We start from the raw sequence: 11,058 nt of genomic DNA, 5'->3' as shown, positions 1-11,058 counted from the left end.
TTTCATCTATGCATCTGTCTATATATCTATCTATCTATCTATCTATCTGTCTGTCTGTCTGTCTGTCTATCTGTCTGTATGTCTATCAAATTTACTTGACCATGGTTTTACTAAAGTAACAGATTCCTACAAAATACGTTTTCATGATGAAATACGATTCATGATGAAGATGAAAATTACCTTAATTAGTAGATGTCCTCAGTCTTCAATGGTATGTACAGTTGCTACAATCACAATATGCTGTTATACAGTACTCACTGTTATAATTTAAGCACAAAATGAGGTCAGAGATACCCAATATAACCTTATGTGAAATAAAATACACCTTGGCACCAAAACAGCTAGCACAGAGTGTAATGTAATGTATTAAAACTAGGGGTGTAACGATTCACTCGTTTTGTCGATGCATCGATTACAAACCCTGACGATGCATATGCATCGATCTTGAAACATGATTTTTGAATCGTGAATAGCCTATTTCGGACAGTTATATAATCGCTAATAATCGAAAGAATCGCAATTTCTATAGCGATTCAATGCTTTCAAAATATATAAACATTAAATTACTACAAGCACGAATTAATTGAGACCTTGAACAGTATTCGTGCCTCGCATCTCTCCTTCACGCGCTCCACTAACCACCTGTGACTGGCACAGGATTGCGCTCGCGCTCCGTTCGTCTCACTTTTGAGCAGCTGACGTGTGATCTCTCATTAGGACTCGTGGCCAGTAATGTCATTGAATGATAAATGTGTTTTAACAATGTCGTTCAACCGAATGTACGAAGGAAACTGTTAAAATAATTTTTCTACCTTATTATGTGCAGAAAATTGAAATAATTGATTGTAGTATATAAAACAATCATAAAATTGCCATTAGGAAAAAATTATAGATTACAAATGATTGATTATTGTCCAGCAGTGTATTTGATTTCTTATAGCAAATTCAAAGTAATAGATAAGAAAAGAATTCCTTGTAAAAAAAATAAAAATAAAAATAATTATAATAATACATACATACATAAAATTATTGTATTTGACATTTCTGTCACTTCTGAAATGATGGCTACGCTCCTGGTGTGACAAAATGTTAGTCTATACATAATACTTTTAAAGCTCTTTTTTAAATCTTGGCTTACATACATTTTTACGTATGCCATGTCATGCCATAGCATCATTAAACTAACAACGGACAAAAGTTTTTATTTTCCTCTAACCTATGGTTCTGTAACCATAAAGGCTTCTGTGTAATTTGCCCCCTGACTAAGCATTTAAAGAATTTAGGGGAAGCATTTAAATAATCCTGTGAATGCACTTAAAGAATGCAGAATCAAATCATTAATCGAATCGAATTTAATTGTGAATCGAATCGAATCGTTCTAAATGTGCAAAAATCGTTCTTGAATCGAATCGAAAACCTATGAATCGTGAATCGAATCGAATCGCTGTCTACCCAAAGATTCACAGCCCTAATTAAAACTAAAATAAATTAAGAGATTTCTATCAGCAGCCTGCATGCTAAGTGAGCTATAATACTGACCTCTGCAATTGATAAAATACCAGTGGTAGAAAAAAATATTGTGTTCATAATTGGTCTTGAAAGGCCTTTACAGTTGTTACAGTAATGGTGTACATATACTGTTATAATTTACGCATGAAACGAGGTCAGGGATACCATATTACACACTACACACATCATTGTGTGTAATAATATACACATTGGCTTCAAAACAGCTAGTACAGAGAATAGTGTAGAGGATTCATTAAAACCAGAAGCAAAGATAAGGTGAGAGAGAGATTTCATGATCAGACTACATGCTGCGCCAATCATTCTGTGTAATTGTGTCCAACATCAAAGTACAGGAAAGACCAGACCAGCACACACATCCTCTAGGATGTTCAGATCTGTCAAAGCTTTGATAATAACAAATTTAACTCAGTAAAGAGTAAAGCTCAATCAACAGCATTTGTGCTAAGCATTTTCTGAATTATGGAGTGACAAAAATGAGATACCCAAAGTTCCCTATGTAAAAACTTTTGACTTAATATGTCAAAAAATTTAAATAAGAATTTTGAAACTGACATCATCCAGTGGTTAGATTTTTGTTCTAGAAATGTATGCAAATTAGCGCATATTTCATTAAATAATCACTCATTTGCATATTTAAACCTAACATTTTAGAAAACTTGTAATACAAAAATTTTTTGCAATTATTAATGTAATCAATCAGCTGGGTAAGGCGATAACTATTAGTTATTTTTTTTTACCATATTCACCTGCAGTGTCTCGCCTTACACACAGTACACACACACATATTATGTAATCCCAAACTTTTGACCGGTAGTGTGTGTATATATATATATATATATATATATATATGGGTTACAGTGAGACACTTACAATTAAAGTGAATAGGGCCTGAAATCTGTAACACTAAATTACTCAAGAAAAAGGGGGTACAAGTCAAAATTATTTTTGTGGTAATCAACATTATTCCACAAATGCTGGGGATTGAGCAAAACTTAAACAGCTCATCAAACAACGCACAAGTTTAAAAAAGTTTTTTATGAAATTTAGATGAACATTTCTGCTTTTAAATCATCCAAAAACTCACATTCAATTTCATTGCAAGTGCCTCATTATAACCTCGATTTTTGCTTTTGAAAAAGGGGGCACAAATCGAAATAATTTTTGTTGTAATCAACATTATGCCACAAATGCTGTGGATCGAGTTTAACCTGGAATATATCTTTAAGTAATGATTTAATTCTCATTTCATTAAATGTGCCCCATAGTACCGGATATGTAATGACACAAAAATTTGGCTGCAGAAAAACTGACTTTTAAAGTCGTCACCACACAGAAAGGAAACAGTCGGGGGTGAGGTGAAACAGATGCTCATCCCTGCAGGAGAGAATACTAAGACTAGGAATCTTAGGGGGGGAAATAACATGGCAATATCCCCCTTCATTCACATTAGTTTGCTCAAAAAAAGACAATAAAATATAAACATTGAATGTTTTTTTAATACCAAAAGGAAAAATTTGCTTGTATTTTGGTCTTTAAACATGTGATCAACACTGGTCGCTTTCCAGAATGTCTGGATGTTCTTCCCAGAACTGATCTCCAATGATATCACAGGAATGACTTGTAACCTTTTTTCTGGTCCGTGTTACAGTCATTTCTGTCTGTACTTCATCTGGCCGCTTGATCTGTTTAGTTGTGGTTTCATTCACCTGAAGGAAAGAATTTAAGAATTAAAAATTTCATTAAAGATCATTTTTTTTAAAAATAATGTTTTGCAGCGGCAGCTTACCTTTTCCCATATTAAAGTCGTGCCTTTTTTGTGCAGTGGGGATTCATTATTGTAATTGATATTGAACTCAGAAAACAAGATCTCATTCTTATCCGCTGCTTGTGTTCCCTGTAATTCAGTTTATGTAAATTACACCACAGTTATATAATGTGAACAAACAAAATAACTGTACTGGAATTAGGTGTGTTTAATTAAAACTATATGGAAAAATAAAATCCAATTAAGCCAAAATTAAACATTCACAAATTATATTGGTAATTAAATACTGATTATGTTTCTGGTTAAAAACTGTTTATTGGATAATATTCCTACAATACAGAAAAAAACCTAGTCAGCTTTTAAATAGTCATGTTTATATTGTTTGGGATGGCAACCTTCTTTGTACATTAGTGACAAGCATTCTATAAAACATTCTACAAGCATTCTAAAGAAAACAACTCAGAACAAACATAAAAATACTCAATTAAACAAATAATACTTTAATTGGTCATACACTGAGTCTCTCCTCAGCTTGCGTTGTGGTCAGTCCACCTTTCTGAACCAGAGTCCAAAACGTAGTGTTGTACAAATTGTTAATGTGACCTGAATAGAAATAACAAATGTTAAAATGAAAAATTTTGAGATTCTGAAACAATTTTAAATCCATTGTTAAATGTTGATATAGTCTGTATAGCTAGACGTTCATTTCTAGGACACCTAGAATGTAAAAAAATAATGGATTTCACATTTATATTTTAATGCATAATCAAAATACAATATATTTATGTTATTAACATATAGCACGTATACATTAATGCTCCATCACAAGCAAACATGATAATATTACCATATTCACAACCACAGGGTTGGCATGAAATAAAGTACAATCATAGTAAATTTTAGAAGTCAAAAATGACTACTTCATTCTATTATACTGTTTTATACATGTTACAGTCAAACACATTTTATCATTACATCTACTACAAAATACATTCACTTACAATCTGCCTGTCTCCAGCTTAGATAGTCTCTTAGGTTACGGTTGCTAGGATACAGAACCACCCTGCCATCAAAACTGGGTGGGTACAGCAGCGGATGCTCCCCAAAATACTCCTTCCAGTAGTAAACAAAGCTAGAGGAAAACTGGGAAGCCACATGGGTCATCAGTTTACTGTAGAGAGAAAGGAAAACATTTAATGGGTGAGTTTCCAAGACAGCATAACCCTGGACAACCATCTTCCAGCTGTGCTGTTTGGCATCAAGATGGTTTTGAAATACAAGGCAGATTCTGGCAAGTTTATTTACGGCAATGTGTCAGCATACAATTATACCTGGCCCTTCTTTTGAACCAAGTGGTTGATCTTTTGAACACAAAGCTGAACTCGTCACTCTGTCCATAGGCAATAGTGATGTCCTCCAGCTCCTCCATGACCGAACGGGCACTGCGGCTCATCAAACCCAGAGCTCGGTTATCATTGGGTTTCCTGAAGTTATGCTGCTCAGAAAACCTGGAATCAAAAATATCATTTTGAAAGTAATTTCAGTAATCACTCATTTTCTGCCCTCCACGAAATTGTACAAACATAAGACACAGTGTTAGTTCTGCAAGAGCATGTTGTAACTGTACAGAAACACTTACTTGTGGAAGTTGCGTCCATCTAGCCGAACCACAATGTAACAGTTTCTCAAACATGTGTCGTCGAGCTCAAAGTTTCTCACGTATTCAAATTTGCTTTTGGCCATGACAGATGATGTACTGAAATTAAGACTTAAGAGTGTCTTGTGCTCTGTAAGTCCTCTAAAGTTGACCGATAACAGTCTCAGCATAAGGATATCAGGACAAATACGATTATTTAATACGTTTAACTCAAATCATGCTGTTAGTTCAGAATATTTGTGATGCGTTATAATTATCTGTCATCCAGAAAGCGCATCGTCATGAATTAAATGTTAATATTAATGTCTCAGGAAGAACTTAAACGAGTGATTATCATAGATCGCGTTGTATTTTTAAATATTTAATATTACAGTGTTTACAATATGTTTACAATATATTATTCCTTAACCGGAAGTATGTGGTGTCAAAACTCACATGTGCGGAAGCGGTCATTCTTCTTCTTCTTCTTTCTTTTACTGGCAACTGCACTTAACAGTGCATTACTGCCATCACCAGGTAGCTTGGATCAGAAACATTCTTCCAACATAATTAATAATTCCATAATTAAATCTGGCATTGATTCTGATTTTTGGTTATCAATACTGACCATTGCTGAATATGAATCTGAACAAATGACCGCATTTTGTATTTCTCTTTCCTTAATTAATTGTACTGCTAGCAGAATAGCCATCAATTCACCTGTATATACTGACCGTTGATCATTTATTCTAGCTTTTTTCTTCATCAGTAACTTTGGCACATTAACTGCCACTCCGACTCTCCTTCCTTTTTTGGAGGCATCTGTGTATATCCGTATATTATTTCCATACATAAGCCCTAAATACTCCTTTGCTCTCATTACTTCCATCTCATTACTTCCTTCTCTCTGTCTTTAAGCGGTCATTGTATTGGTCACCTTATACAGTCCCTCAAAAAATACCGTCACCTTATAAAGTCCCTCAAAATACACTTCTGAAAATTATGTTCCGCCACAAAGTGTACAAGGCATCAGCCGCTTTTGAAGATTTAAAAGTGTAATGATACAAATCGATAAATCTGATGCATCTGATACAAATCGAAGATTTTTGTCAGCAATGTTTTTAATAGAACGAGATGATTTGTTGGCAATTTTAAATGAGAGTAAAAAGATAATGCAGAATAATATGCCTAGTTGTGTCCAGTGTGGTTGCTTTTCAGTGTCAGTGATAAATATGCTGCAAAGAAAAGCGAGAAAAAAGTGAAGCTGGTCAGTCTTACATTTGTTTGACCAAGTATTTTTATTTTATTAGCAAAAAATTTAAAATCAAGGTATAAATGGTCTTCCCACAGCTTGTCATCATGTCAATTTTTGTTAGATTTTTTAAACATATTTAGAAAAATAAGCTGTAACTCCAAAACTTCACCCCTAAAACATTGCACTCAGAGCAGTTCCTACAGAAATAAAGGAAGACATTTATGATATGGAAAGAAATATATTAAAGAAAGACAGGACAGTATCGTAAAAAAAAAAACCAACTGACATGATAGAAAAACAAACACTCTGCACTAGTCACTCAGATGTCATGAAACTGCAATTAGTACTTGCTTTTTAGTACTAGTATTTTTTCTTTTTAAAATGCGGTAGGTGTTCACACATCTACTGTTCATAGGTATACTGATCACATCCTATGGATGAGCATAGCAAGCAACACTCTTAAACAAACATAGATATGAAAAGCGAAGTGATGATTTCATAAGGTCCTCCACCTCAGCAGCAGCCTTCTTTCACAATCAAAATGTCTGCATTAGTGTGCCTAAAAAACAAACACCATTTCAGTGATTCAACATCACAGCATCCATACCACAGCACTTGCTAACTATCAGCCAAATCCATACAGCAATGCTGTTATCCTACACAAACAGAAGCAAATGAATGGACTCACATTCTCTGCACACACAGGGTGCATTCATTGACGTATGTGATGCCATCATTACCACATACGGGAGAGTAGTTGAGAGGGCATGCTTGATTGACACTCAAACCCCCACATGTAGGCTGTCAGATTTAAAACACACACACAATTCACAGTTATGCATCATAGTTCATCTTCTGATAGGTGTTTGTTCTGGGTTTTAGTGTATAAATTACTCTGTGGTAGGATCTTGATTTATCCTCTGCACCTGAAAAAAATTGGTACTGTTGGATTAATCACATTGCAATAATTCTTTGTTAACTGCAAATGGCACACATCAATGATTAAAATAATAAAATAATAACAGTGTTTTTTTTTTTATTCCAATGGGAGTGACTTACCCACAGAGAGGATGAGGACCAGACTCATCAAAACCACTGCTGTTCCAGTCATGATGCTCAAATGAAGGAACTCCGGATTTTAAAAGAGAAATCTGTATTTGTAAGTTCAGGCTGAGAGCTTTGACTTAGCAACTGATGACTTCCAGCTCGTTTCTGAGTGTTGTATTGGTGGTGAGGAGGAGCAACATATAGTTTGAAAGTGAGGAGGAGGAGGAGAGGTGCTGATATTTTGAAGACTTTCCACCCCACCTACCCACCGTCCTGCGTCAACAACACTGAGAACAGAGCCTCTCTATTGTCTCTCTCTTTATTAAGGGATAAACATTCCAGTCTGTCCAAAAATTGCTGAGCACAATCCAAAATGCATTGGTCTGTATAATATCCCTCAAAACAGATCTGGCTGGGAGGTGTGTCCCTGTTTATTGGCCCCAAAGTGAAATGAAAAGAATTCCACTAAACATGGAATGCAGTTGACAGTAATTACATAATGTAATAATTAACTACATAATTTAGCAGGGAATATGGGTCTTTACATTTTGAAAAAAAAATTAAAAATTTAAATAAATAATTGTAATTTTTATGAAAAAGTGCAAAGTGGAACTTTTTTTTATTTTTACACTTTTCGTATGTGTTAAAAAATCAAATATGGGACAAACACACAATACAGAAATTCTGACAAATAACCAATAATAAATCAAGTCATTAAAAAGAAACAATAAAAGATATATTTGATTATATTCTACTTGATTTTTTAACTACAGAAGTCTTGCTATTAATGGCCCCCATACAGGCTATATTGTAGCTATTTAAATAATTAAAGAAAGAAATGCACTTGGAAGGGTGAGTAAATTATGATAGAATTGTTATTTTTGGGTGGACTAGGCTATACCTTTAATAACTCGAATTTCAGACACTTGAAGTTCGCAATAGTACTGTTTTACTGTATTTTTGATCAAACAAATGCAGTTGTGGTAAGATAATTATTTAAAAAACATTTCAAGCATTTTATTTTTCGGGGCCAACTTCCCCCTCAGATTTTCGAGCCACTTGGATTTTGAATAAAGCTTCCAAAAGACAAAAATAGCCTAATAATATTTTTTTATAATTGATACAATCACAGGGGTGTGATGTGCGGCACATCACTAGCTGCTAAATTCAAATCTGTTTTCGCTGGCTGGCGCTGAGCCAGAGACAGGCGCGTTTTACAGCGCTGCACATTATAACCAATCACACACGAGTCTGTTGAGTTTATGAATGCAACGGCCAATCAGAGGCGTTCAGATGAGTCATCGCTGAAACGCCATGTTTTGTTTACTGCTCGAGTGGCTGACTGAATTCTGCTCTCTGGCGAATTAATTCTCTCATCAGAAACAACGAAGTGCAGATGTGCCAACGATGTAAGTAAGATATGCATTTGACAGTGTAAACAGCTTCAGTGATTATAATGGGAGTTTTTGAGAGTGAACTCTGGCTAGACTGAAATCAATGATAATGTTCTTTGATAATGTAAATGTTCTTTGCTCTCTTTCTGTACAATGAAAGTGTTATAATTAGTAACTTACAATGTTTTTTTTAAATTAAATTCACGTTAAATACAATGTCAATCGTAGCCTATTAAAAATATTAATACCTTGTGCCCTCTCAAAAATAATAAGTGCAAGACGCCCCTGCCTATAGCCTATCCAATCCTTATAACTGTAATTTGTTTTATATTATCAATGTAATGCGTTAAAAAGGCTGATAATTAGTAAAAAAAAAAAAAAAAAACATCCCACTGAAAAAAAAAAACATTGCTCATTGTTTTCTGCAGCGAACTTGAACGGCACTTTTCGGCTTCTGTACTGAATCTGAGTGTACGTCGTTCAAGAACGGCACAGGTACAGTTCAGATTCATGTTGAGTAAAATGATACAAATACGAGGTATTTTACGGAACGCGTCACACGTATCGCAGAACAGTCTGTCTGTCTGTAAAAGGCCGACCTACGGTGAGTTTAATCATCAGCAACTAGTTTTACACAGTGGGAAATAGCTCACTTTCATCAAAGTAAGTTTTCTTTACAGAACAATCTGATGATACTGAACCTGTGTGACATTTTAATGGCACCGAATTAAAAGACAAAGGCTAGTCTTTTGGACTTTTACATTTTTGTTAAGACCATGGCAGTGTCAGGAGTTACAAAAGCATGAAATCATTACAAAAGAGTTTAATAACTCAAATAGACACAATTAATGTGTTTCATTAATGTTGGAGGCCCATATTCTTCATGCATATACAGTATATTGATTATAGTGAGGTCCAAATGTCAGACTACTGGTAAAATGCTTATATTTTGCATTCTACTACAATAATTAACTACACATTAAGCGTTAGTTAATATGAAAATTTTAAATGTCTTAATATGACTGTGTTCAGCATCATGATTTGAGAAAGATGATCTGACCTTTTTGTGCAAAGAAGTTCACGTGGTTTTGCTTATTTGATTGAGTGACTTTGAAACAGTGCCAAAACTTAATGTCTTTCTTCTTACATTTCCATCTTTAAAGGTCCAAAAGAAGATGCATTCCCAATGCTGTCTGAGACTTTTTGACCCTTCTATATTTATACCAAATGTGTCTAGCTGTTCAGTTTTTAACATGTCCTTGCACAGAGTTAAGTAGGAGTTGTCTTGCTTTAAATTAAATCCTGTGTATCATATATGGATTTGGGACATAATTTGTATAGACCTTTGTCCTGCAGTGGGAATTGACTGGTTTGAGCCTGAACGTAAACATTTGTACAGTTTATCTGTAACATCAAATGTGAGTTTCAAGGTTTTTAAAACGTACTCAAGGTTTTAGATGGGGGGCTGTGCCTTAAAAACCTTAGGAAATTGAAATAAAAAAGAAACAGAAGCAGAGCGCTGCCATTTCTATAATGAGTGAGTTTTATAAAATCTCATAGTTCATATAGATTCAGACAAATGTAGAACTTCTATCTCAGTTGAACAGTTTTAATAATGACCACATGTCACTAGCAGTTTGTTTTACATTTCCAGAGCAGCCCAAGGCATTGATCTCCACCGGAGATGGTCCTCACTGCAGAACACAAGATCCAGGGGGCGAGGTTGGATCCAGATCCAACTCCTCCCACCTTACATATACCTAAACCTACCTGTCTCCACCCCCTGATCCCTAAACCCACCCATCTCCACCCCCTAGATGTGGATCCAACCCCGCCCCCTGGATCTTTGTTCTGCAGTGAGGGGCTACTGGCAGCAGCACGGAACCTTCTATGAGTTCCGCACCTATTACATCCAGCCGCATCTCAACGCTGTCTTCCTCAGACTGACCAATGAGGAGATCCACCTGCGGACAGCCCACTCAGAGCTCATCGGATACTGGAGTGTGGAATATAAGGGTCTCACGAGCCTATGGCGACGAAGTCCGCCAAAGCCCGCCAGAATTCTCTGGCGCTCGTCACAGGATTCTCAGATTTCTTCTCCTTCAGCAACGACTCTACGTCCTCAAGCTGATCCGAAGCCGCTCACCATTGACAAAAAACAGCGGGCAAAGGGGTCGAGCGATCGGCTACGAGCGAGCTCATGCCGGCCCAGATCCCGCGTGCCTCGCTCTCGCCGCCGAGAGAGTATTCCTCCGTCCTTTTCTCCCGGTCTGATCAGCGTCCCTCTGCTTGTGCAAGCGACCTGATCTCATTCGGGGGAAGTGAGGACGAGCTGCTTGATGACAGCATGTCATTAGCAGCGTCGGATGCAGAGGAGCTGTTGGGCTCGGTGAATGACCCCACCCCCTCGCCATCGTCCGCGCCCAGCGCC

At 36.1% G+C, this 11,058-nt stretch overlaps 3 protein-coding genes across 5 annotated transcripts in view; 1 reads left to right on the top strand and 2 right to left on the bottom strand.

The window, feature by feature from the left end:
- Window positions 1–3,008: 3,008 nt before the first annotated feature.
- Window positions 3,009–5,423, bottom strand: LOC107751338 (probable tRNA(His) guanylyltransferase). 3 transcript variants are annotated; one of them, XM_016567033.1, is made up of 7 exons: window positions 5,388–5,416; window positions 4,935–5,093; window positions 4,627–4,803; window positions 4,297–4,466; window positions 3,810–3,898; window positions 3,317–3,424; window positions 3,009–3,236 (listed from the first exon to the last, which is right to left on the bottom strand). In XM_016567033.1, the coding sequence occupies exons 2-7, from the start codon at window positions 5,036–5,038 to the stop codon at window positions 3,075–3,077; spliced, it is 810 nt and encodes a 269-aa protein (XP_016422519.1). In that variant the 5' UTR covers window positions 5,039–5,093; window positions 5,388–5,416; the 3' UTR covers window positions 3,009–3,074. The 3 variants fall into 3 exon arrangements, with proteins under 3 accessions (XP_016422519.1, XP_016422520.1, XP_016422518.1); XM_016567034.1 differs by lacking the exon at window positions 4,935–5,093 and having other exon boundaries at window positions 5,388–5,423; XM_016567032.1 differs by lacking the exon at window positions 5,388–5,416 and having other exon boundaries at window positions 4,935–5,331.
- A 744-nt stretch (window positions 5,424–6,167) lies between these two features.
- On the bottom strand, window positions 6,168–7,556 carry LOC107751339 (probable pancreatic secretory proteinase inhibitor). The gene is made up of 4 exons (XM_016567036.1): window positions 7,246–7,556; window positions 7,081–7,112; window positions 6,875–6,987; window positions 6,168–6,745 (listed from the first exon to the last, which is right to left on the bottom strand). Exons 1-4 carry the CDS (start codon window positions 7,295–7,297, stop codon window positions 6,700–6,702), a joined length of 243 nt encoding a protein of 80 aa, XP_016422522.1. The 5' UTR covers window positions 7,298–7,556; the 3' UTR covers window positions 6,168–6,699.
- A 1,563-nt stretch (window positions 7,557–9,119) lies between these two features.
- Window positions 9,120–11,058, top strand: part of LOC107751345 (protein NipSnap homolog 3A-like) — an 8,261-nt gene continuing 6,322 nt past the window's right edge. Inside the window, exons 1-2 of the mRNA XM_016567040.1 lie at window positions 9,120–9,231; window positions 10,485–10,643. Coding sequence (XP_016422526.1) covers window positions 9,138–9,231; window positions 10,485–10,643 — 253 coding nt within the window. The 5' untranslated portion in view covers window positions 9,120–9,137. The remainder of the gene's footprint in view (window positions 9,232–10,484; window positions 10,644–11,058) is intronic.

Source organism: Sinocyclocheilus rhinocerous, unplaced genomic scaffold (assembly GCF_001515625.1).
Source record: "Sinocyclocheilus rhinocerous isolate Xijiao unplaced genomic scaffold, SAMN03320098_v1.1 scaffold1233, whole genome shotgun sequence".
NCBI classification, from domain to species: Eukaryota; Metazoa; Chordata; class Actinopteri; order Cypriniformes; family Cyprinidae; genus Sinocyclocheilus; species Sinocyclocheilus rhinocerous.
The sequence above is the reverse complement of the archived record's forward strand: the minus strand, read 5'-3'. Positions and strand labels throughout refer to the sequence as shown.

Bases quoted from the DNA above. Each gene is read 5' to 3' on its own strand.
- LOC107751338 (XM_016567032.1), bottom strand. From the start codon at position 5,122: ATGCTGAGACTGTTATCGGTCAACTTTAGAGGACTTACAGAGCACAAG. The intron at 3,899-4,296 runs GTAAGTGAATGT...ATTTCTATTCAG, and splicing joins AAGCTGGAGACAGGCAGATT to GTCACATTAACAATTTGTAC. The intron at 3,425-3,809 runs GTATGACCAATT...ACTGAATTACAG, and splicing joins AAGCTGAGGAGAGACTCAGT to GGAACACAAGCAGCGGATAA.
- LOC107751339 (XM_016567036.1), bottom strand. From the start codon at position 7,297: ATGACTGGAACAGCAGTGGTTTTGATGAGTCTGGTCCTCATCCTCTCT. The intron at 6,988-7,080 runs GTAATTTATACA...TAAATCTGACAG, and splicing joins AATCAAGATCCTACCACAGA to CCTACATGTGGGGGTTTGAG. The intron at 6,746-6,874 runs GTGAGTCCATTC...TTTGTTTTTTAG, and splicing joins ACCCTGTGTGTGCAGAGAAT to GCACACTAATGCAGACATTT.